This window comes from Pseudomicrostroma glucosiphilum (genome assembly GCF_003144135.1).
Source record: "Pseudomicrostroma glucosiphilum strain MCA 4718 unplaced genomic scaffold BCV69scaffold_7, whole genome shotgun sequence".
In the NCBI taxonomy this organism is placed as follows: Eukaryota; Fungi; Basidiomycota; class Exobasidiomycetes; order Microstromatales; family Microstromataceae; genus Microstroma; species Microstroma glucosiphilum.
This window is the reverse complement of record NW_020289919.1, coordinates 784,450-811,369: the sequence shown is the minus strand read 5'-3', so window position 1 is coordinate 811,369 and position 26,920 is coordinate 784,450. Positions and strand designations below refer to the sequence as shown.

Genomic DNA, 26,920 nt, shown 5'->3' with positions numbered 1-26,920 from the left:
CAAAAAGAGTAGTAGAGAGGAGGAGCAGATGCCGGCCTAACTCGCACCCGCACGCACGCTTCCCACCTCACCGCACACTGTCTGTCACCCCGCTGCTCTTTCCTCTTCCCGCCGCCAGGACAAGGTTGGGTGCGTCTCTGCAGAGTGACACTACTCCTCTTCCGCTCTCCTGCGCGTGTGTCTCTGCCTTCCCCCTTTAACTCGCTCATCCCCATCCCAAGGCGAGGTGCGAAATTCTCCTTTGCATTCTCCCTATCTCTAAACCGCAAAGGAGCAACCTACGACCCCCTCATCATCTTCTACGGGTAGGCGCCCACCACTCCACTCCATCAAGACACACAAAGAGTAACCCCTGCCACCCTCGCTCGACAAGCCACACCCATCATGGCTTCCACTGGAGGAAGTAATCCAACTCAGAGTGGTTCGGTAACCACCGTACTACTCTCCTTGGCCATCAATGCCGGTATCGCTGCTGCTGAAATCGGTGTGTTTATGCTCATCAGGCCAAGGTTCCCTAGAGTGAGTAGCGCGAGCGAGCCATCAGGCGTGAGAGGTCATTGAGCTTGGCTAGGCGGTCATTACGTCAGAGTGGTTACATAGTAAAGGAAAGAAAGGGGCGAGGGGCCGGCAACGGATCGCAGACAAGCCATGCTCTCTGGTACTGACTACAGTCCTCTCGTTCTTCCCTCATTCGCTCCCCTTTGCTCTCTCCCCCTCGCTCGCTCGCTCTCCCTCCAGATCTATCGCCCCAAGTCCTTCCTCGGTCCCAAGGAGGAGCGAGTCGATGCCCTGCCAGATGGACTCTTCAGCTGGATAGTGCCCTTCTTCAAACGCCCCACAAAGGCGATCATCGATTCCAACGGCCTCGATGCTTACATGTTCGTCAGCTACCTGGAGATGATGATCTGGATCCTCGGCCCCATCTTCATCTTCACTTGGGTGCTTCTGCTCCCAATCTACGCCGTAAACACACCCGGCGGCGAATCTGGCTTCAACCTGCTCACCTTTGGGCAGCTTGCTCAGGGAAATGCAATTCAGTCTAGGAAGTACGTCGCCCCGCTCATCGTACAATACATTGTCACTGGGTGGATCTGCTTCGTCATCCGCAAGTGGATGCTCAACTTCATCAAGCTGCGTCAGGACTTCCTCGTCAGCCCACACCACGCAAACCACCCTCAGGCCCGTACCCTCTTGGTTACTGGAGTGCCCAATGAGTACCTCGGCGAGCAGAAGCTGCGCGGTCTGTACAGCCACCTGCCTGGTGGAGTGGAGCGAGTCTGGCTCAACAGGGACCTCAAGGACCTCCCGGACGTCTACGACGAGCGACAGAAGCTCCTCAACAAGCTCGAGTCGGTCGAATCGAAGATCATCGCCACTGCCTACAAAAAGGTCAAGAAGAACAAGGTGGCAGAGGGAGGCGTTGAGGCAGATGACCCAGTGGACCGATACCTGACCAAGAAGGAGAGGCCCACGATGAAGGCCGGAGCCAAGCTTGGCTTCTTTGGCGGCAAGAAGGTCGATGCTGTTACTCACCTGCGCTCCGAGATTGAGCGACTGACCCAGGAGATTAATGCCCGCCGTGGCGAAGAAAAGGACTACAAGCCAGCCAACGCCGCCTTCCTCCTCTTCAAGACCCAGGTCGGATGCCACATGGCAATGGGCATGGTACCCCACCACGAGCCTTACAAGATGTCCCGACGATACATCGAGGCCCACCCAAACGCCGTCGTCTGGAGCAATCTGAGCATGAACCCTTACGCTCAAAAGATCCGCACAGCGCTCTTCTGGGCTCTGACGATTGTTTTCATCCTCGTCTGGCTGCCTCTGATCGCCTTCACCGCCATTGTGTCGAACTTGAGTGGTCTCTGTACCGAAGTCTCTTGGTTGGCCTGGATCTGCACTATCCCGACTGCGGTCACCGGTATCATTCAGGGTTTCCTGCCCACAGTATTGCTCGCTGTGCTCAACATGCTTTTGCCGATCATCCTGCGAATCTTTGCTCGTCAATCTGGTCTGCCTACCACTACCGACATTGAGCTGTCGCTGATGGACCGCATGACTTGGTTCAACTTGATCGACAATTTCCTCCTCTTCACCATCATCTCTGGTGTTTCTGGAGGTATCTCGATGATCGTTCCTATCCTTGAGAACCCTACTGGCCTTCCCGCACTGATCTCGCTATACATTCCCAAGGCCAACACCTTCTACATTTCGTACATCATCTTGCAGGCCCTGTCAGGTACTGCTGGTGGTCTCCTGCAAATTGCCAAGCTGGTCATCTACTACATCAAGACGATGTTCCTTGGCAGCACTCCTCGCAAGGTGTGGCACATCAACAATGACCTGACCTCGCCTGCTTGGGGTACGCTCTTCGCCTCTACGACCTTGACCACCATCATCACCTTTGGTTACGCCGTCCTTGCTCCGCTGATCAATGGATTTGCCTTTGTGGCCTTCATTTTCTTCTGGGTCCTCTACAAGTATCTGGCAACTTACGTCTGGGACATGAAGCCCGAGAACGAGACTTCTGGTCTGTTCTTTGTCAAGGCAGTCCGAGCCTCGCTTTACGGTCTCTACGTGTCTCAGTTGATCCTCACCGTCCTCTTCTTCACGGCCCAGGCTACAAATGCCAATGGCACCACAAGTCAGACTGCCATCCCCGAAGGAGTGTTCATGGTCATCCTCATGGTTATCACGGTCGGCTTCCAGATCATCCTCTTTGACTCGGTTGGAGACCTGACTACTGCCTTGCCTCTCAGCCTGGTCGCACCTGCCACTGGCAACTCGAGCAACTTCGATGGCGAGACTGTCAATGGCCACCGCCAGTCCTCGTCCGGCGAGAAGCAGCGTCTGCTTGCTGCCAATGCCCTGGGCCCCAATGGCCAGAACCGCCAGAACGTGCAGCCTGGATACGAAGAGTCTGGCTCGTACCAGATGAAGCCCTTCCAGAACGGCCAGCAGACTGGTGCTCAGGACGGTGGTCAATACACTGGTTCTACCAACATGGCCAAGGTCAACTCTGCTTCCAGTGGCGAGGACGAGGATTCGAGTGCTCAGCACTTTGTACACCCGGCCATGAGGGACTCTCAGAGGACCCTGTGGTACCCCCAGGACCGCTTTGGTCTCTCTGGCGAGGCCGTTGCCCGCGCAAGGGAGCATGGACTGGATGCTACCGACAAGGGCACCAGCTTCAATGAGAAGAACAAGATCCAGACGGACATGTACTGCCCGCCTGGTGAAGAGCTCCTCTAAAGCGAATAACGCAGTCCTGCGATCTCCCTCGCAAATGGACTGGGCTCGCTATAGGACTTGACGTCTTTGAACGATGAATGATAGAAAAGCCAACGCACACCCGCATTGCGCACCTGCATGCGTTGACGTTGGGCTTGCGTATTTGCTCTTGCTTAGTACCCCAAAGGTGGGGCGGAGGAGTAGTGCGTTGCGAGAAGAAGCGACGCCTAGGAGTCATCTGCTTTCTCTCCCAATAGTCCCTGCCTTTTGCTTTCCCACCCTTACTCCCCCCCCTCCCCCCCGTTGATTTCCCCCCACCTACACCCTCCTTCCCACATGTCCCGGTATATCTTGTGCCTTTGTTGCATCTATCCCCCCCTCCCACTCTGTGTCTTTTGCAGTACCAAGTTGCTCGTATCCATCTAGTCTTGCTATTCCCATTGCGTGGGCGTCTGTGTGACCGTCTGTGTGACTTTGTCTATCCACGCTCTTCGTCAAGCTCACACGCCGTGCCAGGCCTGCTACTCTAGTCGAATTTCGAAAGGACCTGCATTCCGTCTGTCCGTCCGTCCATCAATCAGTTCAAATTCACCAGCTTGAAGCTCTGGACCCAGTCAGTCTCTGGCTCTATCGCGCCAATGACGATTGACGATGGACGATGACGAGCCCGTGATGCGAGTCGGGTTGGCTGGGCTCACACGCACACGCACACGCACACGCGCGCCTGCGTAGGTGCATGAGTGGGTGCAGTGCGCGAGTAGATGTTCACTTCCTCCCCGCGTGGCTTCAGACGTAGACGTGAGACGTAGACGCCGAAACTCCGACTGAAGTGTTGGACTCGCCCTCGCCTTTGCCGAGGATTGGATTGGAGTGCCAGGCTTCAAGGAGGGAGCACTCTCTTCCTCTCTCTCTGTCTGCTACATCTTTGTACTAATCACAACTTTGTTGCTTAGTAAGACTCGAGTTAAAGCCATCCCTGAGACTAGAAGGCACGCTAGACAGACATTTAGTAGAGTCAGACACAAGCATACGCGCTAGACTTTGCATCAACCCACTCTCAGCACCAGCACCAGCACAAGCACAAGCAATACTATTCGCAATATACCATCTCACCCTTCGCAAAGCATTGAGCAACAACAGCGATCTCCTTCAGTCTCTTCCTCAACTCACTACACTCAATCATCCCCATTGCAACTCCCCGTACAATGTTCCCTTCTTCGTCCAAAGTCAAGCTCAATGCTGCTGGAATGAGCCCCGAGTCTTCCATGCTACTACCCGAGCGCGAGGTAGCTAATGAAGAGGAGCGAGTTTTGCTCGCTTGTCTCGTCGAGGTGAGTCAGTGATCAGGGAGGGGAGGGTACGACATCGCTCTACCTGCCCTCTGGACCATTCTCACCAATACTCTCCCTCCCTCTCACAGATCTACTCCCCTACCTCCTCCACCCCATCCGAACAAACGCTCCGCTGCTTCGCACCCGACGTCCTCTACTCCTCACCCAGAGGTGAAGTCCTGGTAGGCCACTCTGGCTTGAACAAGCTCCAGTCTTCCTTCCACGGTAGCGCCGCCGGCCGCTCTATCACGCACCGACTGCTGAGCACACCAGAGACGCTGCCTGCGGGTAGTCTACTGGTGGACCAGATTGTTGGAGGACACGCAGAGGGAGAGGTGCTGGCGGTAGGAGCTGTGAGGAGCTTGATTGTACTCAAGAGGAGGGCTGGAGATGGTCTGGTCTGCAGTATGAGCGAAGAGGAGGGACACAGGAGGGTGAGTCTCATGAGCTAGCTGCCCACCAAATGGCCGTGCCGACTGTGCTCAAGCACCCTTATTGATCCGATCTCCATCGCTCTTCTCTATCTCACTCTGGTCCAACAGGCAACAGCACCTCTAGCCGTACGCGCCGCCTCTGCCTCCAACTTCCACTCGCCAACAGACAATATGCTCTCCCCCTGCACCTCGAAGCTGAACTTAGCAAAGAAGAAGCACCACACGAAAGCCAAGCCCATCAGCCTCTTTGGACCTCAGAATGGAGCTGCTGGAGCTGCTGCTGCCGCTGGAGGAAGGATGCAGGTGAGGAGCTTGGGCGGAGCGGGTGAGAGGATGAGTAGCATGGAGATGTAAAGTGAGGAGCTGGCGTGGCCTGCTACCACCACCTTTGAGCACTTTGCTGGGCCCGATACCTCCGATTCTCTTCCCACTCCTTCTCTCTCGCCTTCTTTGGCCGTGCTTACATCGACTTTTCGTCCTCTCAATTCGTCTTACCTGCTTTGTCCTCCCACACACACTTTCGTCTTTTCTTCTCCTCTTCGCTCCTTCTTTTAGCTCGTGACCCTTGCTCCTTGTCCTTCTCTTCTTCGCATACAACGTCTCGTCATATACACATGCACACAGAGGCGTACACACACAAGGGGAGTGAGGAGCGAGGGAGCGTGAGAAAGAGATTCTTTCTCGGATGTCATCGATGTGATGAGCTGTTGTGTGTGCTACATGAATGGAGTGAGAAAATTGCAAAAAAAGGGAGGAGGAAATGAGTCTGCTAGCTAGGATCTGGGAATATGGACATGTCTTCTGATGCGCATGCTTCGAGGGAGGAGGAGGAGGAGGAGAGTCGTTCCGGACGAACTCTCCCCTCAAACCGGCCATGGAGAGATCTATCTTTGTATCTCCTCTCGCAGCTCTCGAGGGCTCGACCAGCGAGCTGAATGGACCAGAAAAGATTTCTCTGATGTGATATGAGGTAATGTAATGTAGCAGCAGTGCGAAAATGGGAGGAGAAGCTGGACCTGCCAGTATATGGGAGAGCGGCTTCAATTCAGAGGGTGGTCGGCGGGGTCGCTATGAGAGCAAGAGGGCAGGAGGGAAAGGAGACGTACGGTCGTCGTCAGGAACTGATTGATTCTCGTTCCGTCTACGCATCCCGGCTTCTAGGTGAGGTGACTCACGGAGCGTACCTCCTCTCTTCAGACTCCTCGGCCGCAGCAGCCCTCTTGCCCTTGGCCTTGGCCTTGACCGCTCTCTTCTCCTTCTTCAATGCCCTCTTCTTCTTCTTTTCACTCGTAGTGCATGCCCTCTTCTTCTTCTGTTGCTGCTGCTGCTGGCGAGATAAGTGCTGCAATGGAGCCAGCCCATCGCGCGCCTTGATAATGTCAGGATTGCTGTCCCTCTTCCCGAGAGGTTGCGCTCTACGTCGACCGGCGACAGGAGCAGCAAGCTCAGGAACAGCAGCAGCGATAGGAGCACGAGCAACTCGACCAGCCGCGACTGAGGCTGCGTATCTCTTTGCTTCCTTTCTAGCCTCTTTACGACGTCTCTTCTCTACAAATGCTTGCGAAGGAGCGACGGTTGCAAGAGGAACTGAGCTGTCGTTTGTGTGTGATGGTGATGGTGCAGGGGGAAGGACGACTTTGCCTTGTACTTGAGGGAAGGGACTGCACAGCAGCTGGATCAGGACGAGGCAGGTGAGGGATAGGAGGGAGAAGGAGAAGGAGCGCATACTGGAGCGAGAGTAAGGGGGGACGGAGGGTAGGAAGATGGGTTGGGAGGAGGAGGGGGATAACGATGAGGAGGGGAGTTCACTAAAGTGCTTTGGTGGGCTTCCCACCCACTATTATGTACCACTTGACACCCATTACACCCCTCTCTCACTCGCTCACTTCAGCCAGCAGAAACAATCTCTGATCATCACAAACCCCCTCTTGCCCCTCGGCAGAGGGGAGCAAAGTAAGGAGGAGCGTGCCCACTCACTCACCCACCCACCTCGTCTTGCCGGCCGATGCAATCAAGACTACGCCCCGCTCGCCGTTGATCTTGTCGCCGTTGAGTCACTAGATGCAACGGCTTCTGCTGTCCACTGTCCACTGCCCATTGCCCGCTGCTGTGCGGCGACTAAGTGTCTGTGTCTGTCTGTCGCGTGGTGTTGCACTACTGTACGTCGTTGCCCGCCAAGGCCCCTTGCGTGCAAGATCAGACACATGGACAGGTCGATCGGAGGAAGAGGGTGCCAAGCAACTCCACGAGGCTTTCTTTGTCCCCCCCCCCCCCCCTCCCCCTCCCCTGCACCTTTTGCCTCCCAAATGTAGAGCCTCTGGTCTGGTCTGGCCGAAGTGAATAAGTTGAGTGAGTGAAGTCTGCTGCTGCTGCTGCTGCTGCTTCTGCAAGGGCTCCCCTTCGCTGCCCTTCAGCCACGCCCCCGCCGGAAGTAACACCGCACCGGCTTGAGCACGCGCCTCTTCTTGCCTGAGACTCGGCACGACAAGGGGGGGGGGAGGGGGTCAAGTCGCCGTAACTGGGGACACACAGGGAAGGGTAGCAGCTTATTTTGGATCGTTTGATGGGAAGCAAGGGACAATAGGGAGGTTTGTTTGTCACGCAGCAGGGGGCAAGGGTGGCTGCTGGTGGCTGGAGGCTGGTGGCTGGAGGCTGGTGGCTGGAGGCTGGTGGCTGGAGGAGCGGGTCGGGTCGGGGCAGCGCTGACTGTCGGCTCCGGAGGGAGTGGGACGAGCGGAGCGGAACGGGGCGCTCTTTCCGTCTGTGACACTTCGCAAGAAGGAAGCACGCGATTGCACGTATCCAATCTCCCCCAGTACCACGTCACCTCGACTCTTCTCGCTCATGGAAATGGTTCCCAGCATGGCCTCTTCGGTACGGACACGAGCATCGATCTCGGCAGTAGCATCGACTTCAGCAAGCACTCTATCTACTCGCACGTCCAGGCGCGTCCTGCGGTCGCCTACTGCTGCTGTTACGCTGCCGCAAGGTAGCAAAGCATTCAGCTCCTTCCCCAGCTTAGCTTCATCAGCCATTAGACTGCCTACCATTTCCTCCACTCAACGTCTTATCCGCCCCTTCTCCTCCACTCCTTCTCACCAAAACACCCCCTCTACCGAGCTCTCCCCACAAACCTACCACTCCCTCTCCGAATCCACTCTCGAATCCCTCTTTCTCCAACTCGAAGACCTCGTAGAGAATTCTTCTGCTCCAGGAGCAGCAGAGGGAGAGTGGGAGGTAGAATATTCGCAGGGTGTGCTGACTTTGAAGGTTCCACCTAGAGGAACGTATGTGCTTAATAAACAACCGGCGAATAAACAGATTTGGCTTAGTAGCCCTACTAGGTAAGGATAAGGGGAGGAGAGGCGAGGCGAGGCGAGGTGGACGTGGCTGGTTGGCCACTGTAGTCAGAGACAGGCAGAGAGCTGACTCGCCTCTACCACTTGCTCGTTTGTCTTGCTACTACTTCACTTCACAGCGGACCGAAGCGCTTCGACTACTCAACCGAGGAAGGCGTATGGGTCTGCTTCAAGGAAGGACAGCGAACCGTCTTCCACGAGCTGCTAGATCAGGAGCTCAGCGAAGTCATGGGACAGCAGGTGCATGTGCTCAGGGATGTACTTGAGGGAACGGACTAATTGAGTTTGGACATCGCAGCACGAGAAGCTGGGAAATACAATGGTGGTGATCAGGCATCAATGTCAGGAACTCTATACAAAGGTGATCCGCCCTTCCCTACACTGCACGTACACGCCGATTGGCTATAAACGATCCATCGTCCAAGCCCTCTCTGCGCACCACCCGAGCAACGTGAACTCCCCCTGCCCCGCCTCACCACTCTCAAAGCAGCTAGCAACGGCGAGGTACACCTCTCCCCTCTTCAGACGCACATCGTGCAGCGCCACCCCCGCAGGCGAGACCGTGTAGCGATCCGTAGTTGCTAGTGGTGCAGGAACTCTTCCACTGTCTCGAAGCAAGAGGCTGGGCTGCTCGACGTATTGCGGAGGGACCAGGAAGAGGGACAGGTTGATGGGCGGAAGCGACCGGGCTTCGGGGGGAGAAGCTGCCTGGTCCTGGCTCGGCTCGCCCCGCAAGACTTGCACCGACGCTTCTGCCCTCAAGCGAAAAGTGGCTCTGGCAAAGGGCTGCTGCTGAGAATTACCCATTAGCCTGATCACCCAGGAAGGATTGCTATCGTACCTCGCGTACCTGGGCGCTCCGCCTGCAGTACCATCAGCGTGCGCCCAGCGCCCCCTTTCCCTCTTGGCAAACATGCCTGCTCCTTCCATGGAGATTGGACTTAAGAGCAGAGCTCCCTGCGCACCTTCGACTCCTGCGAGCGTGTTGGGCAGGGTACTGATGGTCCGCTCGGAGACTATGACGCGGGCCATTCCCTCGATCCTCAGCTTGAAGTCTCCCTCGACGCCAGGATTGTAGGTGCTCAAGACGACGTGGTAGTGTCCTCCTCGATCTCTCGCCGTGGGCGGGAGGAGAATCTTGACTCTCGCAAAGCCATAGGTGTACTCGCCGCTCTGCGCCACAACGTCGGCCTGCTCTGCTCGGTCTACGCGCACCACTCGAGAGGTATGCGCCGTGAGCGGGGGAGAGTGCACCACGAGAATGTGGATGGGCAAAGGTGGGGTCGCGGAGAGGGTGAGGGTGAGGGAGGTGGCTGGGCTACTGGGCGGCAGAGTCAGGAGGTATTGAGGGTTTGAGGGGAAGGAAGGGCAGTCGAGATGCCCGCCTGAGGTGCTCGTGGTCCAGGAACCGCGGAGCTGTTCAAGTAAAGGGCGAGGTCAGAATATAGACCTCTTGCAGATCCACCCATCGCATTGCAATGCATGTACTCACCTCGCTTGTCCAACCCGGCTGCTGCTCGACCTCGTCCAATGACACTTCATACCGACTCCAAGCGCGCAGGGTGAAATTGACATGCTCGCCTTCCTCCTCAAGTGGTGCATGCAAGGAGAGGACAATCTGATACTCCTTTGAGGCGCGAGCCGTCTGCGCCGAGAGCGGCTGATCGGAGCGGAGCAGAGAGTCGAGGAAGAAGGAGGGCTTGAAGCGCACCAGGTGGTGGCAAGTGTTGACGTAGATGCCTCCCTAATGAGCGCGAGGGGGTGAAAGGGAGGCAAATCGATCAACTTCTTTGTCCCCTTCTCTCTCCGCGCCTTAGTCGCTCCCCACTCACCGCGCTGCTACCCCTCTCACCGCCGAGCGGCATCACTCTAGTACTCTGATACCCCTCCGAACCCCCGGCCGTACTCTCGTAGATATGAATCGCAATGAACCTCTTCTCTTCTTGCCTATTGACAGTGGGCTCTCCATCGAGTCCTTCAGAAGAAGTGGAGGAGCGAGTCTCCTTGCTGTGACGGGTGAGGTGTAGCCAGACTTCGCCAGCTCCTTCGCCGGGGCCGCGGTCTAGTCCGCTGTCCTCATGTCCTCGGTCTTGAGCGCTGCCAGTAGGAGGGCCTGTAACGCGCAGAGTGAACGTCGTATCACGCACAGCGGCCGCACGTCCCTCTCTGCCTTCTTCACTCTGCAATGTAACCCCTCCTTCTTCGCCTGCGCCTGCACTTGCGCTTGTAGTGCCAATATCAGCAGTAGCCTCATCCCCCCTCTCCCACGATCCATGCACCTCGTCCATGTACGTGAAGAGAGCCAGTGGGTTCCAAGCTAGATGGAGAGTCGAAAAGGAGTGGAGGAAGCGCTCCCAGCTTAGAGTAAAGGGCGAGTCTTTGCCCCCAAGAGTTGACACTGACGTGGTGAGGTGCAAGGAAGAAGGAGGGGCTGGAGTCGTTCTGCTATTTTTCCCTTCTTCGCCTGGTTGCGGCACGTTTGCTGGTCTCCAAGGGTTCATGAGCTTGAGATATCGCTCGCTGCCGCTCTGCTGCTCATCTTGAAGTTCGAGGACAGCATAGCTGTGCGAAGGTACCAGACCTCGTTCGATACCGGTCGCTGTAGCTTCTCCACTCTCCCTACTGGACGTTCCGCTACCTGTCCCGGCACATACCAGCACCCATCCCTTGACCCATGCTTGGGACACGCGGCGGAACGTCTTCTCTCTCTGTATTGAAGAGGACAGCGGTCCATGTCTTCCCTGACTCTCTCCCATTCCAGATGAAGCCTGTGGGTCTGAGCTGCTGGAGCTTGAGTCATCTTCGCGTGCTTGCAAGTGGACTACCTCTGGCAGCCAGCCAGTCAGGAGGTACAGATCCTCTGCAGGAACTGAACCAGGAGGTGCGTATGTCCTCAGCACGGAGAGGCAGGCCTTCTCCACAAGTGAAGTTAGGATGATCGCAGGTGCGGGATCGATGTCAGGAGAAGCTGCCGAAGAAGAGCGCACCGAAGCGCACATGAGACGCCGCTGTCTGCTTGGGAATGATGAGGATCCAGCTGAAGAAGAAGAAGAAGCATCCGAGGCTTCGTAAAAGGGTAGCTGGTCGTCAATGTGCACGAGTCGAAGGCATCCATTCAGGTGCAACCGTGCCGTGTAGATGTGATCTGCGGTCACTGACGCCTCTAATTCGTCTTTCTCGACGAGAAGGGGCTGCCGCAGGAGCTAAAGGACAGAAGGAAGACAGCAACACAGTGAGCTACCTCTGCCAGACCCATCGTCCCACATCAGCTCTGATGTCGTCTCTGTCTCACCTTTGTCTGCCACTTGAAGTCATGCTCTGCAATGACCTCCATTGCCGCCACAAGTCCACAATTGGACACTGCATCCTGTGTAATATCCTCTCCCCTCAAGGGCCGTGCTGGATCCCATAGACAACATCCTCTCCGTTCCTCTTCTGTGAAGATTCTACTCGCAGAGATCAGCTTAGCTCCTGTCAGTCTCTGCTTCTCTGATAGGAGCGGGAGGGGGAATGTCTCGAGGGTGGCTCCAGTCCTTGAGAAAGAAGAATAGGAGGAGGAGGACCACGGCTCGCAGAGTAGTCCATTAATACGACTGGAGTCAACTAGTCGCCTCCCCTGCTCCTCGACGTCCTTGCACCCACCCCCTCCGCCTCCTCCTCCTCTAGAGCTCATCCCACCCCACCTTCTAGCCCATTCTGCACCCTTGACTTCCCGAATCCTCTCTGCACGCTGTAGCGCCCTCCCTGCTTGGCGCTTGAGGTTCTCCTTCAACCTCCCCAGCTTCTCCCTTTCCTCTTCTTCTAGCGTTCCACTCTCTCCTTGGGGAGTCAAGTTCCTCACGGCCCATAGGAAGGCACGTGCGGCACGGAGATAGATTGGGTAGGCGAGCTCGTAGCGACGTGGGTGCTGGGAGGACTCGTGGGTAGAGGCGAGGGAGAGGGAGCGCGAGGCGGAGCTTATGGAGGAGGAGAGGGTTGCAGGTGTTGGTGAGAGGAGGGGGGTGGGGGAGATGAGGTAGGAGGAGGAGACGCGAGGACGAGGGGGAATGGTGCTGGTGGAGGAGGAGGAGGAGGCTACGGAGGACGAAGAGGCAGCCATTCCGCAGCCGAAGTAAGACGGGGAGATTATGACTGGGACGTGGGTATATGCGCTACGAAAGAAGAGTGCAAAGGGGGGAACAACCAACGGTCAAGCCAACGTCTCGCTTCACATCGTCGCGCTCGGGCCATCGGCCACTCACACGGACGCGACATCGGAACGGCAGGAGAAGATTAAGGCTGTGATTCGCAGTCTAGTGGTACAACAAGTGGAAGCGGGATGCGGGTAACAACAAGAGAAGAGGAGCACAAAGCCAGGGTATATAGAGCGGACGCAGTACTTCTTCAAGCAGCGCACAGGCTCGTGTCCACTACCAGGCCCTCGCCGTCCAGATCCAGGTGCGAGGAGATGCTCTCCATGTACGTCTCTGTCGAAAGGTATGTGCACGAGGATCAGTATGCTGTGAGGAGACAATGACTGCAGACAGAGTTGCACTCACCTGCCAGTCTGACGAGGTCGTTGCGATGCTTGACCATCTGACTGATCTCAAAGTCGTAGTTGCGCAGCTCCGCTTCGATCTAGAAGAGGGAAGGCGTGAAAGGGTGAGTAAGATCAAGCGTGGTGCTCACTCGTCTTCGTCGCAACTCACCTCTCTCTCCACCTGTCGACCCTCGGCCTGCTTCCTCCCAGCCTCTCCACTCCTCTTCCTCATCTCACCCTCGACAGTCTCCCACCTCTTGGTCCACTCCTCTTCCCTCTTCTTCCACATCTCCCTCTTCTCCTCCAGCGTCTTCCTCATCCTCTCCCAGCGCTTCTGCCCATTCTCCAGTTGACGACTATTGGCAGATACCGTCTGCGAGACTTGCGAATAGGCAGAGGAGAGGCCGTCGTCGTCTGCATCCAGAGAGCGCACTTCACGGTGGATCAGATCAAGACGGTTTTGATCGGCAGCGAGTGAGACCATGAGCGATTGGCAAGCATTGAGATCCTGGCGTGCGAGAGCGGAGATGGGATACGGGAGTGGGTCAGAAATGGCGCCCTGATACCACTCTGCAGGCTCTCGCTTTACTTACCTCCTCTACCTCCCTCGCTAATGCCACGCGAGCGTCCAGGTCCTTGGCCTTTCTCTGCGTGTCGAGGAAATGAGCCTTGCCCTCTCGCAGTTCCTCATTCAGCATCGTCAATGCATTCTTGAGCTCTTTGGGACTCGTCACGATCCTGGACTGCAGGCGTCTTAGCTTATCGGTCCCAAGACGAATCTCGGTCTGCAGCGCCATCTGCAGCTCGACGAGGTTGGCCTTTTTGCTGTTGAGCACATCTCTTTGCTTGAGGATCTCCGTCTGTTCAGACTTGAGGGATACGAGTTCGTCACTCAGCCTCTGGCATTCCTCGCGGATCACCTGAGCTCGGGGAGCCTCATCCTCCAATTGTTCCCTTGCAGGCGGCAAAAGTGAGATGCAAATGGATCAGCATGAGAAGCTCATATCTCTCTCTACCTCTTGCATCACGCCGACTCACTTCTTCGCCCGAATTGCCTCCCTCAATCGATCCACATCAACCACCAGCTCGCTCTTAATGTCTGTAAACTCCTCTGCCTCATTCTGATACACGTCGTGATCCTCCAGTCTATCCAGCCTGAATCTGTGGAAGTTCACCATTGCACTCATGTGCTTCTTGAACTTCTTGGGCTGAGGCTTAAGCAGGTCCTGCGAGGTGAAATTGTGCACCTGTGCGGCCTTCATGAGGATCCTCACTTCCTGGTAGAAGAGGGTGAAGAAGAGGGCCTGCTTGTACAGCTCTCCATGGTCCTGCTCCAACGCCAGCCTCTCTGCCTGCTCCTCAATGTCATCACGTCCGACGTGGTTGAGCGTCTCGATCCACTTGAGGAAGATGGACTGGGCAGAGTGGTAGGTGGGCTTGTTGATGTCTTCGGTGGTTACCCAGAGGAGATCAATCTCGTAGAGTTGCTCGAGGATCTCGCTGACAGTAAGCTGAGGGAACGATGTGACGCCTACGAGGGCTTCAGGTGCCGTCTGTGGCTGCGATGGAGGTGCCATGCCTGGGCGTGAAGGTCTGGGTATCACTCGAATGTAATGGTGACGATGGTGTTGGTTGAGTGTCAACGCGTGTTTTGAGAGCGGAGCGGAGCGGAGGCGCACCTCGCGTGTGTGCTTCCATGGCTCTGCTCTGCTTCCGATCCGATCGGATCGACACTTCTCCTTTCCGCTTTACTCGAATTTTGGCACGAGGCCTTCCCGCAAGGCCGCCGTAGAGGGAATACCAAAGCACCTGCCTCGTACTGGCTACAAAGTAAGACCATCCTTCTACTGCCATCGCCATGACCCTCTTCGTCATCGGAATCGGTCTCTGTGATGAGACTGACATCACACTGAGAGCGCTCGAGGCCGTGCGGTCTAGCGAGCGCGTCTACCTCGAGGCCTACACCTCCATTCTGATGGTAGAGGACTACCAAGAGCGACTGGTGAGACAAAGTGCCGAAGTCTGAGAGTAGTCTGCGCCTGACTGCTGATGCCTCAGAACTCCTCGTATACTGATCCTGCAGGAGAAGCTCTACGGCAAGCCAGTCATCATGGCCCACCGTGAGACAGTCGAGCTCGAGTCGGACGCTATCCTCTCCCTCGCATCCACCTCCAACGTTTCCTTTCTCGTCGTCGGCGATCCACTCTCCGCTACAACGCACACCGACCTCATTCTCCGCGCCCACGCAGCTACTCCCAAGGTTCCCGTGCGCATTATTCACAATGCCTCGATCATGACGGCGATTGGGTCGAGTGGACTGCAAGCGTACAATTTTGGACAGACGGTCAGCGTGCCCTTTTGGACCGAGGAGTGGAAACCGGATAGCTGGTTGGAAAGGATCAAGGAGAACATGAATCGGGGGAATCACACACTCGTTCTTGGAGATATCAAAGTCAGGGAACAAAGTCAGGACGATATGGCAAGGTGAGTCGGCGCAAAGGGAAGCCAGACTGGCCAGAAGGTGATTCTCCCTGCTGACAACTACCCCCAACGTATTGCTATCTTCTACAGAGGCGTGCTGCGCTACCAACCACCGCGGTACATGCTCATTCCACAACTCATCACCCAGCTCCTCTCAGCCTCGCAGCACTACGCCTCTACCTCCCCCGACCCATCCCTCATCCTCTCTCCAGACCGCACACTAGCAGTAGCCCTCTGCCGCATGGGCGCCGATGACGAGCTCATCGTCTCGGGTACCCTCGGCGAGCTTCTCGCCCTTGCTTCACCCTCGGTGGAAGAGGCACAGCGCGAGGAGGCAGAAGACGATGCGGACGAGCTTGCCTCGGAGGCGGAGCTGGACAGACGCAGGGCGGCGCGGGCGGAGCAGAGGGCCATCCGGGCCTTTGGAGCACCGCTGCATTCCCTGGTACTGGTGGGGAGCAGACTGCATGAGATGGAGAGCCGGTATGCTGCATTGTGGAAGGTGGGAGAGGGATGGGAGAAAGTGGCTAGCGAGGTGTATGGCTGTAGGTGAGAAGGAGGGCCCAGTGGGGCAGGATGTGATCGCAGTAGCTTTCGCAAGAATACCATCTGTACTCAGCATTCGCATCGGAGAAAGTGTCTGGACGGAGTATTTGCACTCGCACTCGCAATGGCTCTGTTCTGTAATGGCCTCGCAGAGGCACAGGACACAGATGGTAGATCATACACTCTTCGCACACGCAACAAGAGAACAGAGTGATGTTTGCGGTATATTCGAGCGAGTATGCGAAGACGCAAGCATGAATTAGACAAGAAGATTGGTGGGATGCTGGAAACAAAGAGGCTAATGTTTGGGGGATCTGGCGCAGAGAATGGTGGGGCAATACATGGCGAGACCAGGAGAATCAGGTCGCCGGCCAGCGGATGAGACCCCTAATGCTGGTAGATTGGTGCATAATTATGATAAACGCCCTGGATAGGGACATTGTTCTGCACTCCAGAGTAGTTCTGGAGGTGGGAAGGACTCATTGTGAGTTGCTGCTGCTGCTGCTGCTGCTGTTCTTGTTGTAGCTGCGTCTGTTGCTGTTGCTGGAACGTGCTTCCACCTAGATTGGAAGGAGAGTAGTCGGGCGTGGTGCTGTATGCCTTGTTCAAAGGGGAAGAGCGCAGGAGGCTGGGGCTGAAGAGCTCGCCAACGCCATCACTGCCTGCAGGGTTCATTTGCAACTGAACATGACCTGTCTGCTTTTCACCATTGTACGAGTGCAGACTCTGACTTGGTGACACACCGCCATCGTTTGTGGCGACGGGACTTTGTTGTTGCAACATGGCTACGAATGCGCCGTCGAGAGTACTGATAGACACTGGCTGACCTACTGTGTCACCTCCGTACATGTCCCATGTCGTTTGCGGCGAAGGAGTGCTGGTCGTGGTAGCGTATCGGCGAGGTGAGAGATTCTCTAGCTGCGAGGACAATACCGAGGGCGCACTGCCAAAGGGAATGGAGCGAGGGTAGCGAGAAGATACGCTGTCCTTTCTGGTTGCGGCAGTGTCCGCGTCGATGAGAGTCTCGATGGCATCGTAGTCTTCATTGTACTGGCCGCTCATGCTGCTGGCTGCGTCGAGGGTAGAATGCATGCCTTGTAGCTCCGGAGGACCCGACGCACGAGACCATCGACCGAGAATGCGCTGGCCAACTTGGCGGGCGATGTCATCGTGAGCAAATGAAGAAGCCCGAGCTGTAGAGGGCGAAGTAATTGGCACGAATCTTGTGTTCCCAGAGCTGCTCAGGCTGCTCAAACTACCAGTGGAACCGGATGAAGAGGGCCGGTCATGGGAAGAGTGCCTGTGGTGCAGTCCCGGAACACGATGCTGACCATTGCTGGACATCGGAGACGGCGTTGACAGGACTTCTTGTGTGTCAGCTACACTTGTTCCTTCATATGTCGGAACTTGAAGAGCGGAAGTAGGAGAGCCGACGTGGCCGAGGTCATGCTGAGCACTGGTAAGGAAGTCGGGCGTAAAGTGGAATACCCCATCGTCGCTACCGATCGTAATACCGTAGCCACAATTGGCTTGTCCTAGATCGAAAGTCTGTCCATCGGCGTCCTGCACCCGAACACTAGTGCCATCAATAGGAAAAGAAGAAGCAACCTCTTCGGCAGCTTGATCGAAATGGCGCTCGCCATTGGTGCTTTCATGTCCCATCTCCGGAATGGGGTCATTGTAGACCTCGGCGAGAGGCGGGGGGCGGGCCTGCATCGGTGTTGGAACGCCCGCATAGCTGGGACGTTTCGCATGATGTCGATGTGAGTAGCTCTGGCTATCTGTTGGATCATTGGTCGCCGCTGAGTTCCAATGCTGCCACTGTGCACTGCTTCTTCGGAAACCGCCTTTGAGAGGGCTGATGAGGGCGACGTCGTTGGCAAGTTGAGGAGCAAATCCTTGCGAAGCGGCGAATGTGACAGCACGAGGAGTAGGGACATCAATTGACTTTGGTCTTGCACCAAGGGAGGAGAGATTGTGGGCGAGACCTGCGTCCCAGAGGTCCGAACGAAAGTCGTTCCGTGAGGTTGTAGCCTCAGCGTAGGCAGCGTGCAATAGCGGCGTCGAGTTGGAATGGAACAGCGGCGGCGGCGGGGCTTTTCGTGTGGTCGAGTTGGCTTGACGCTGGGCAAGACCGCCAATCTGCACACCCGGCGCGACGTACTGGTCGCTCAGAAAGCCCGATCTTGCTTGACTCTCCCAGTTCTCGGCGTTGGGGTGGCGAGGTCCCTCTGCGTTGCCCATGATCTGTCCAGTCCGTCCGACATGGCTCTCCCACAACGCGGCGCGGGCGCCTTGCTGCGCAACATGCTGAGCGTGGGCCAAATCGTAAACGCCAGCATTGGCAAGGCTGGGGCCAAGAGGCTCGCGCTGATACGGGTCCACCGCTGACAGTTGCTGGTCATACTGAGACGGTTGCACAAAGAAGTGAGGTTCGACGCTGGTGGCGAGATCACCGGCAACGGATGCGAAGACTGGAGCACGTGTGAAGGCCTTGCCTTTGTTTCCGCGTTCGGCTTCGCTGTCAAAATCGTCGCCGTCGTCGTAGCTGCTGGAAAAATCAGAGGTGGTGCTATAGCTTTCGGTACGGGTCGGCCTCGGTCGGCCACTCTGAGCGCTGCGGGCTGCAGCCTTGGCCTGGGCACGAAGCCTGCCTTGCTCCTTCTTCTTCTGCGATTGACTGATAGGGCCCTTGTCGCCATCGCGAGCGATGCCTCCATCTCCGCACATCTTCATGATCAAGTCGGCCGCCCTCTCGCATTGCTCCTCGACGCCTTCCGGGCGGACAACGTTGCGCTTTGCCGAGACGGGTTTGCGGTAGACTGGCTGGTACTTGTAGTCCGGGTAGAGTTTCGCGTGCGCTTCCTTTTCCTTTTGCGCCTCCGCCGCCCAGATGCCGCGATCCGACTCGGAAAGACTGTTCCACATGTGCGAGATGATGCGGGAGATGTTCCGATGGTCTCGTTCCAGCTCTTCGGGCACGAGGTTGTTGGCTACGACATGACATCGGAAGAGGATAAAGGCGTTGCGAGGTCGAGGGATGTGATGCTCGTCCTTCTTTCGAGAGTGCGAGGTGCCCTTGCCTTTGCCTCGGGGCTTGCGAGGAGGGAGACAGCCTTCCGATGCTGCGCAGGAGCTGCTTGCTGGGCTGCTATGAGCCAGGTGGTCGACTGTCGTCTGTCGGTTCCTATAGAAGTCGTCGTTGGACGATGAAGTCCGGAGGCTGCGCTCAGCACTGGCGTCGCCGTGGAAGCTCACGCTCGTGCTCAGAAAGCGAGGATCCATTGTGCAATGCTGGCGCCAAAGGCGAGATTGTGGAGAGCGTGCAAAGTGGAAAAGGCAATCGCAAGGACAAAGAGATTGGGTACGAGCCTTTATGGGATGTAAATGCGGTCGTTGATGAGAAAGGTCTTAGGACAGGAAGATAACGTCCAGAACAATAGCTGCGTGCGGGGGTCCAGGTAAGTGAGGGGGGACAAACAGAAGGTACCCTCTCTGGAGGCCCCACTTATGAGGGGGCTCGAGCGTTTCTGAGAAGGTCGAATGGAAGCCTGGTAGCACTGAAACAAAGGGTGCGGCAAACCCCAGGGCTTGCCGCCCAGTAAGGGGAATTGGCGGGCAATCCGCCTGTAATCACGACACACGGGACCATCGTGGCGGTAGAACTTCACACCTCCCGTAAACTGCCCGCCGAGACATGCAATCGTATCTTCGGAGAATGTCTGCATAGCTCAGCACCTTCTCCCAGTGCTAATGCTTTGGCGGACCAAGAGTTGAGCGCAAGAAGGGGCCCGTGGGGAGATGGTGCAGTGGCAAAGCCGGCTGACGAGGTAACATGGCTACCTCCGCCTTTGTGCTCGGAACTGCTCCACACACGGGAAGTCAGCTCACCGAGGCCGCACCTCGGAGCTCCTTCCCGCGGGAGACTGACCGTCCGCCAACGGTTCGACCTGTCCGACGGTGGAAAGGAGGGGAAGTAGTCTGAGCTGGGGTGGCGATGCGGCGTACAGCCACCATGCAGGATCATGCTGTTCCGAAGTAAAGGGGCCGCCGGGCAGATATTTTCTCGCTGCGAGGCGACAAACTTCGGTGTGCAAGATTGCAGCCTCGCTCCCCTTTGCTCGCTTGCCTGGAGCCCACTCGGCCGGAAAGTCCAGAGAGCTGGGATCTCACCCATCTCCTCTTGGGCCTGCATGCATTGCGGTTGCGCGTGCCTGGCGAGGCGGAGAGTTGCGGGAGAGACCGCACAACTGCAAGGGCCTCGCTTGTGCAAATTCGGACCCCATCCTCTAGCCGCGGACCGTAGAGGCGGACCTGCACGCATACCGAAGGCGGCAAGAAGAGGATCTGAGATCCGTTGATGACCCGGCGAGAAGTCTTGCTGCAGATACCTGCGCATCCCCCACTGGGCTCGCCGCCTGTGTCTGATGTATGGGTCAAGCCATACGTGTCCGATGGTTGGGCATACGAAATGCAGGTCTTAGCAGAGAACCAAGCTGCTGGCCATCATCTGTCTCTTCTACAGAGAGGACAGAGAACAAAGGGACGCTGACAGGGACCACTAGCACGGGTTAGTGGCAGCGCTCTCCCTGCCGCCGAAAGCCACTGCCAAATCGATCAACCTCTGGCATCTGTCGAGCTTTATTTCCCGAAAGTACAAAGGGCTGTGCTGCTGCTGAGCGACGTGCGTGATCGGGAATCGGGAAATGTCGCCTTTGCCGAGTCGTACACGATCCTGAACTACACCGCACGCGACGGTAGTAGATCAGCCGTGTAGTTGATGAGCTACATCGCAAGAGACTCGCGTAAGCCGTGAAGCTGGCAACTCACTCCGTTCGCTTCTTATTACTCTGTCGCTGCGAGCTTCTTGGATGGCCTTCACCAGTGAATGGCTCGGAGCTGTCAGCATTGCAGCGCCAAGGAGGGCAAAGGAACTCGCAAACAGTTCCGAAATCGGCCGGCGACGTACGTCGGATATGTTTCGCAGACGTTCTCCGGCGCCACAACCGATGTAGAATGCCGCGAGGTCTGGACAGCCGACGCTCAGCCGGGCTCCTTCCGGTCGGCAGGTGCGATGCTGCGCTTTTTTGAAGCGAGCTAACAGGAGAGTTCAATGCCCGTACTAGCGATTGAAGAGGTTGAACATGTGCGACTGATGCCGATACTAGATGCATCGAGATTGAGGTGGGGGCCGATGTGATATCGTAAGCATATCTCGCAGACGGAGCTACGGAGCTGAGGGGCGGCGGTGGGGACGGCGTACCTCGGCATTCGACTGCTTACTTAAGCAGGAAGCTCTTCCCTGCTTCTCGTTCCGAGCTCACCTGCAGCCCGTTCCGATGTCTCGTGTTACCGCGCGCTCCTCGAACCGGAGAAGAGGCCCTAGAGTAATTTGCCTGTCTGCCGAGGGGAGAGAAGGTCTGAGCAGCGTCGCCTGCGTATCGCACCTCACCCAGCCTACTCATCCCAGGAGGACCTCGATTCTGCATCGGTACATCTCGTACATCTCGCCGCTGCTGCGCTCACATCCTGCAAAACGCTAGCCTTCCTCAAACGGACCTCGCTCTAGGACTTCTGCTGGAGCTTCCTGATCTCAGGCAACTCCAATCCTCCTCGACCTCTTTCCAGATCTCTTTACATGTCCTTCCGAGGAGGCAGCAGTAGGGGCGGCCCCGGAGGCGGCCGAGGTGCTCCCAGGGGCGGCAGCTCCTTCGGTGGAGGAGGTAGAGGTGCTCCAAGAGGCGGCAGGGGAGGTTTCAGTTCAGGGGGCAGGGGCGGTGGCAGGGGAGGATACGGTGCTCCTTCAGGCCCGCCCGAGCGGGTGCAGGAGATGGGAAGCTTCATCCATGCCGTAGAGGGAGAAATGCTCTGCTCGTCCACAGACGCAAAACACGTGCCGTACTTCAATGCGCCAATCTAGTGAGTATACCTAGTCCCAGAGTAGCACAAGCGAAAGCATCTCGGGTTGCGGGATAAGCCCCAAGTCTCCTGTTTGGGAGAATGCCAGGAAGCAGTCTTTCTACGCCTTGGAGCTACGTCAGGGAGCTGAACGACGCCCTTCTCCTCACCCCGCCTCATCTCGCCTCGCCTCTCAGCCTCCACAATAAGTCGCAAATCGGCAAGGTCGATGAGATCCTCGGCCCGATCAACGAGGTGCACTTCACCGTTAAGATGGACTCGGGCCTCGTTGCCAGCAGCTTCAAGGCCGATGACAAGGTGTACATTGCTGGAGACAAGCTGCTTCCCATTGAGAGGTTCTTGCCAAAGCCAAAGGTGGTGCAGAAGGGACCCAAGAAGAAGGCTGGAGCTGGTGGAAGAGGTGGTGCTCGAGGAGGCTTCGGAGGCGGACGTGGTGGAGCTAGGGGTGGTTTCGGTGCTCGTGGAGGCGGAAGGGGCGGTGGGCGTGGAGCTCCCAGAGGAGGTGGTGGATTCTCGTCAAGAGGTGGTGGATTTGGCGGCTCGCGCGGAGCACCGAGGGGTCGAGGAGCACCCCGTGGTCGGGGAGGCTACTAAATATCGAGCAGCTTTGCCGATGCTTTTCCCTTTTCTCCCTGCTTGCCTCTCGAGGTGCTCAACCCAACCAGCTCTGCCTATCCATTCCGTCCATTGTACTCTAGCCTCCTTTTCTCCATTCCTCAGCAGCAACTGGCAATCGATCACAGACTTTTCGGAAGATGTTATTGCAACAAGCGCGTTGCATCAATCTGCCTTCTTTGTCTTCGCGCTCCGACGACCTCAGCCATCCTTCTTTGTCCTCCCCTTCTTCCCGGGCCCACCTTTCGCTTTGCCCGTCGCTCCACCACCACCGCCACCACCACCCTTGCCATTGTATGTTGATGTCCCTGCGCCGGCAAACAGAGTACCCGAAGATCCAACCTGCGTTCCTGCACCGCCCGCCGAAGCGTTTCCGGCTGCGCTGTTCCTGGCCAGGACGCTCGGATCGACCCAGAAGTCCCTCTTGGGCATGATGCCTGCTTGACCGATCTTGAGACCCGCAGCGGATGATGCAGCGCCCCCTCCTCCCCTTGTTCCACTGCCACCGCCGCCGCTGCCTGCCGCTCGCTCTCCTTCGTCATCACTGACGGCAAGCACGCCCTCGTCGTCGTCTTCCTCTTCCTCGCCATCTGCCTCGTCATCAGCATCGCCAGTGCCCTCACGCTGCCGCTGTCGCTTCTCCCTGCCACGGTGACCTCTGCGGTGCAATAGATCCCGGTAAAAGCCGCGCAGGAGGCCAATTTGCGCAGGTAGGGCACACTCGGAAATTCGGATGAATGGTGGTGGGCTGGGAAAGGCTTCCTTCTCCCCTTCCTTCTCCTTGCCTGCGCCACCTGCCTCGCCAGGACGTCGCCCAGCAGCTCCTCCCCGGCCACGGAACAGACGCGCAGGGATGGTGAGATTCGCCATACCGAGCTCCTGATCCAGTCCGAGAGCCTTGAAGCCAAAGAAGTCGTCATCCAGCGCAGAGGGGATATTGCCCACCATGAGGTCCTCGGAACCCTCGGCGCCAAAGAAGCGCGCGTCTTCCTCGCTGACCAGCTTCTCCTCGCCTATAGCAATGCGTTCCTTCCACGAATACTCCATCTTCCGCTTCAGATCTTCCAGACGGTTCGAGTACCGCACCGTGTCGTCAAAGAGGTACTTTTCAAGCTCATTTGGCCCGACAGAAGATGTGGTGTGGAGAGTATGCAGGAGAATTTCCTCTGCTGACATCGTCGTAGATGCATACCGATCCAGGTAGAGTCGGAGAGACCGGCCCAGACTGCAAAGAAACTCTTCCAGAACGCTGCTGAGAATGTCCAGTGGGCGGGAGTGGGAGGAGGCGAAGCCCGCATTGCCACAAAGCAGAGATACTCGATCTCGCAGGGCAGAGCGAGCCTCAGGAAGGGATATGTGGGGAAAAGGGTGGGCATCTAGCCTGCCGGAGGCAGAAGGATGACTGTTGGGTAGGGAAGATGCTTCCATACCGTTGACATGCAAGGAGGGACCTCGCCGTGTCAAGGATGCAGGGTACTGGGACGAGGACCAGTGGGGCTTGACGTCCTCTTCCTCGAGTCTCTGTGTACTGGTGAGATCGTCCACTTCCTCATCAGAATCGATCAGCAGCGAGCTCGGCAGCGGCTGGTCGTTGTCTATGCAGTAGTCGAGGAAGTCGAACTTCCGCTTCAATCTGTGCATCCTTCCGTGCGTCTTGATGTTGCGCTTCATGCAGTCCACACCGCGCCGCCTTTGCGGCGCCTTGGAGTCGCCATGAGCTACTGAAGGAGATCCTTGCTGCAGGGCTGAAGCATCGCCATTCGTTTGAGTCGCTTCTGTACGGGATTTGCGTTGTTTTTGTCGCAAACCGTTCGACCGCCGTCTGCCGTCTCTCTGTTCTTCAACGAACACCGATTGCTGTAGTCGCGACATAGCAAATCTGGCTCTGGTGGAAGGGCTAGCGTAGACTGCCGAAGAGGCCCCGCTTACGGCATTGAACGAGCTCGACGCCTCCACCGCGTTGCCTCCTGCAAGGCTGCGAACAATGTCTTCCACCTCAGCATCATCAGTCTCCGCTTCAAAGACTGGCTGCACCACCATCCGCCGTTTTCCAAGACTGGTCTCACTTGGATACGCGGGCGACCAGTCATGGCCCAGGAGATTCTGCAGTACCCACAGATTCCTCTCGTCTTTCCTCCTGTCTGCCACTGCAGTCTCTGCAAGGGAAGCTCCAGAGCCAACGGTGAAGGCCCGCTGCTCTTCGAAGGGCTTTTCATCGACGAGAGTCGAGGGGCCAGCTGCAGATGTCTCTCTGGCAACTGGAGAGGGGACTGAGGGCCCTTGAAGCTGTGCTGATGGAGTGGAAGCTGCAGCAGCCGCTACTGGGCCGAGGAAAGTGGAAGTGGTGTTCTGAGTGATCCCTGGCACGGCTGTGATGTCTCCGCGCTGAAGAGCTTTAGCCTCGGCTGGGGTGAGGCTGGTGTGAGTTGCAACCCACTCGTTCAGGGCTGACTTGACATCGTGGGAATCTTGAATGTAGGAAAGGAGATCATGCGACCGCTTCCGCATCAAGTTGGCGGAGATCCGCAGAGGGTGTGTCTGGAGAGGCAGGGAGGACATCAGGCATACGGGTGAGACTGTCTGAACTGCAAAAAGCTCCAAGCTCGCTTCAAGGAGTCTCTCGATTACTCACGGGCTCATTGTTGTACAGAAGACAATTGTCCCAGATGAGATCCAAGTCCTTGCGGAATGCCTCTTTGCTCCGGTACTTGCCGCTCTTGACATTCTTGAGCATCAGACCCAGGTCCATGGGATTCTTGATGACATCGTAGTAATCGGGCGCGTCTCTCTTATTGACCCTGGTAAGAAAGGCCTGTGAGTGGGACTGGGCGCGCAAATCGTGTAGGAGGCGCTCCAGAGAGTCGTGGAGGAGAGTCCGGTCATCGCGAGACTTTTGGACGTCTGTAAGGAGCTTGGTGAGATCTGCATCCGATAAATCTACCCGATGTCGGCTTGACTCTATAGCTTGCAGAAGATACTGAGGGACAGGGCGGAGGGACGAGTGAACGAATGGAAATGGGGACATATCAGCATCACTGGCCGTCATTGATATCCCTTGATAGCGGGAAAGAGAGTCGATCTCACTTACCTTCATGGTCACCGCTCACGTCCCATCGGCGCACACCGACCAATGGCTACGGGGGACACGAGGAACTGAATCCAGACAACCGCAAGAAGAGAAGAGGAAGAGAAAGAGAGAGAGTGACGTGCGTATACCGCACCGCCTTGCAATTCGCCGGACTGATATCGTGGAAGAAAGGGACGGTGACCTCGGGTACGACTGCTCGCATGAATTGAGGTGGTCCAAGTCCCCCCCCCCCCCCCGCCTGCCGCCCCGAGTCCCTTTCCGCGCGGCAATCGGGAGCGTCGGTCGATCACCAGTCAGGAACCAGGAACATCGGAACGGAGCAAAAGGGTCTTTCTTCCCGTTCATAGTCGACCAAGTCTACTTTACTCACCACCTCGTCGAAATTTGGCACCACGGCAACGCCATCTAATCGCCATGACGACGTCGCTACTCCCACCGTCGAATCTCACACAGCAGCTCTTTCCGCAGCTGCTCACAGCTTCCACTTCCGCCCTACGCCTGGACAACCGTCCTGCGTCTGCACCACTCACACCCTCAGTGGCCTACTCGCCAACGCAAAGAGGGACAGCCACTTTGACCCTCTCCCATCCAGCGTCTCCGGCGGTAAAGACGATCATCCTCGCCTCGGTTCATGCAGAGCTGGTCCCGCCGCGCCAAGAAAGACCATACGAAGGACAGGTGCAGATCCACCTCAATACCGCCCTGGCCCAAGGCACCTCATCCGCCTCCCGCTCCAATCCCTCTGCAGAAGCCTCTACCGCCGAGTTGGAACGGCAATTGGACCTAGCGCTGCGCAGGAGTGGATTGATAGATCGAGAGGCTCTCTGTCTGAAAGCAGGAGAGGCAGTGTGGAACATCAGCGTCAATATTTCCTGTCTCTCGTTGCGTGCGGGCAATGCACTGCAGGGGTGCATTCTCGCCAGCACCCTCGCACTGATGGACTACGTGAGGCCTGATGCAGCGGTGGAAGAAGGCGGAGAGATCAAGATCTTCGATGAAGGGGAGCGCGTGGGAGTGAAGCTGCCCATTACCGGAGGACTCGTTGGCGTGGAAATAGCCGTCTTCCTCCCGCCTCTACCCTCCTCCAGCGGCGGCGGCACAACGACCACCTCGACAGCAGATGGAGAAGTAGCGTCCTTGGAACCCATCCTACTGCTGGACCCTACACCACTCGAAGTGACTCTTTCTTCAGCCCTTCTAACTTATGTCCTCACCCCCAATACGGGACAGTTTCTACTTGCGGAAAAGATCGGTGAGGCACCACTGGACGTGGACGTTATGCTCAAGGGAATGAAGGCAGTCGAGACGAGGGCTCGGGGACTGGGGAAATGGGTCGACGAAAGCAAGAAGCAAAGGGACGAACAGGTCGGCAAGGAGATCAATTGAAGGTGGGGGCA

At 57.0% G+C, this 26,920-nt stretch overlaps 12 protein-coding genes across 12 annotated transcripts; 6 read left to right on the top strand and 6 right to left on the bottom strand.

Moving 5' to 3' along the window:
* Nucleotides 1-63: 63 nt before the first annotated feature.
* BCV69DRAFT_293945 (DUF221-domain-containing protein) lies at nucleotides 64-3,664 on the top strand. The gene is made up of 2 exons (XM_025493852.1): nucleotides 64-519; nucleotides 739-3,664. Exons 1-2 carry the CDS (start codon nucleotides 385-387, stop codon nucleotides 3,250-3,252), a joined length of 2,649 nt encoding a protein of 882 aa, XP_025347989.1. The 5' UTR covers nucleotides 64-384; the 3' UTR covers nucleotides 3,253-3,664.
* A 421-nt stretch (nucleotides 3,665-4,085) lies between these two features.
* On the top strand, nucleotides 4,086-5,742 carry BCV69DRAFT_283041 (hypothetical protein). Its single transcript, XM_025492564.1, has 3 exons — nucleotides 4,086-4,562; nucleotides 4,652-4,996; nucleotides 5,105-5,742. The coding sequence occupies exons 1-3, from the start codon at nucleotides 4,437-4,439 to the stop codon at nucleotides 5,348-5,350; spliced, it is 717 nt and encodes a 238-aa protein (XP_025347988.1). The 5' UTR covers nucleotides 4,086-4,436; the 3' UTR covers nucleotides 5,351-5,742.
* Nucleotides 5,743-6,036: 294 nt separating this feature from the next.
* On the bottom strand, nucleotides 6,037-6,722 carry BCV69DRAFT_299299 (hypothetical protein; the record flags this gene model as incomplete). Its single annotated transcript, XM_025494314.1, has 2 exons — nucleotides 6,037-6,064; nucleotides 6,172-6,722. 2 exons carry the CDS (start codon nucleotides 6,720-6,722, stop codon nucleotides 6,037-6,039), a joined length of 579 nt encoding a protein of 192 aa, XP_025347987.1.
* A 697-nt stretch (nucleotides 6,723-7,419) lies between these two features.
* Nucleotides 7,420-8,696, top strand: BCV69DRAFT_200474 (Frataxin). Its single transcript, XM_025489678.1, has 2 exons — nucleotides 7,420-8,340; nucleotides 8,475-8,696. Exons 1-2 carry the CDS (start codon nucleotides 7,841-7,843, stop codon nucleotides 8,632-8,634), a joined length of 660 nt encoding a protein of 219 aa, XP_025347986.1. The 5' UTR covers nucleotides 7,420-7,840; the 3' UTR covers nucleotides 8,635-8,696.
* Nucleotides 8,697-8,757: 61 nt separating this feature from the next.
* On the bottom strand, nucleotides 8,758-12,508 carry BCV69DRAFT_312764 (hypothetical protein; the record flags this gene model as incomplete). The annotated part of the gene is made up of 4 exons (XM_025494968.1): nucleotides 11,648-12,508; nucleotides 10,188-11,558; nucleotides 9,848-10,099; nucleotides 8,758-9,771 (listed from the first exon to the last, which is right to left on the bottom strand). The coding sequence occupies exons 1-4, from the start codon at nucleotides 12,452-12,454 to the stop codon at nucleotides 8,758-8,760; spliced, it is 3,444 nt and encodes a 1,147-aa protein (XP_025347985.1). The 5' UTR covers nucleotides 12,455-12,508.
* A 911-nt stretch (nucleotides 12,509-13,419) lies between these two features.
* BCV69DRAFT_249032 (hypothetical protein) lies at nucleotides 13,420-14,451 on the bottom strand (the record flags this gene model as incomplete). Its single annotated transcript, XM_025490322.1, has 2 exons — nucleotides 13,420-13,828; nucleotides 13,913-14,451. The coding sequence occupies 2 exons, from the start codon at nucleotides 14,449-14,451 to the stop codon at nucleotides 13,420-13,422; spliced, it is 948 nt and encodes a 315-aa protein (XP_025347984.1).
* Nucleotides 14,452-14,732: 281 nt separating this feature from the next.
* Nucleotides 14,733-15,908, top strand: BCV69DRAFT_287544 (putative DPH5-diphthamide methyltransferase; the record flags this gene model as incomplete). Its single annotated transcript, XM_025493574.1, has 3 exons — nucleotides 14,733-14,876; nucleotides 14,958-15,358; nucleotides 15,446-15,908. The coding sequence occupies 3 exons, from the start codon at nucleotides 14,733-14,735 to the stop codon at nucleotides 15,906-15,908; spliced, it is 1,008 nt and encodes a 335-aa protein (XP_025347983.1).
* Nucleotides 15,909-16,226: 318 nt separating this feature from the next.
* Nucleotides 16,227-19,547, bottom strand: BCV69DRAFT_200428 (hypothetical protein). Its single transcript, XM_025489677.1, has one exon. It carries the CDS (start codon nucleotides 19,184-19,186, stop codon nucleotides 16,289-16,291), a length of 2,898 nt encoding a protein of 965 aa, XP_025347982.1. The 5' UTR covers nucleotides 19,187-19,547; the 3' UTR covers nucleotides 16,227-16,288.
* On the bottom strand, nucleotides 19,378-20,599 carry BCV69DRAFT_200388 (hypothetical protein). Its single transcript, XM_025489676.1, has one exon. The coding sequence runs from the start codon at nucleotides 20,298-20,300 to the stop codon at nucleotides 19,569-19,571; it is 732 nt and encodes a 243-aa protein (XP_025347981.1). The 5' UTR covers nucleotides 20,301-20,599; the 3' UTR covers nucleotides 19,378-19,568.
* Nucleotides 20,600-21,377: 778 nt separating this feature from the next.
* Nucleotides 21,378-22,671, top strand: BCV69DRAFT_283034 (Gar1-domain-containing protein). The gene is made up of 2 exons (XM_025492563.1): nucleotides 21,378-21,820; nucleotides 21,997-22,671. Exons 1-2 carry the CDS (start codon nucleotides 21,540-21,542, stop codon nucleotides 22,412-22,414), a joined length of 699 nt encoding a protein of 232 aa, XP_025347980.1. The 5' UTR covers nucleotides 21,378-21,539; the 3' UTR covers nucleotides 22,415-22,671.
* On the bottom strand, nucleotides 22,637-25,481 carry BCV69DRAFT_299292 (hypothetical protein; the record flags this gene model as incomplete). The annotated part of the gene is made up of 2 exons (XM_025494313.1): nucleotides 22,637-24,973; nucleotides 25,068-25,481. The coding sequence occupies 2 exons, from the start codon at nucleotides 25,479-25,481 to the stop codon at nucleotides 22,637-22,639; spliced, it is 2,751 nt and encodes a 916-aa protein (XP_025347979.1).
* Nucleotides 25,482-25,527: 46 nt separating this feature from the next.
* On the top strand, nucleotides 25,528-26,909 carry BCV69DRAFT_312758 (hypothetical protein; the record flags this gene model as incomplete). Its single annotated transcript, XM_025494967.1, has 2 exons — nucleotides 25,528-25,641; nucleotides 25,977-26,909. 2 exons carry the CDS (start codon nucleotides 25,528-25,530, stop codon nucleotides 26,907-26,909), a joined length of 1,047 nt encoding a protein of 348 aa, XP_025347978.1.
* Between the last annotated feature and the right edge of the window lie 11 nt (nucleotides 26,910-26,920).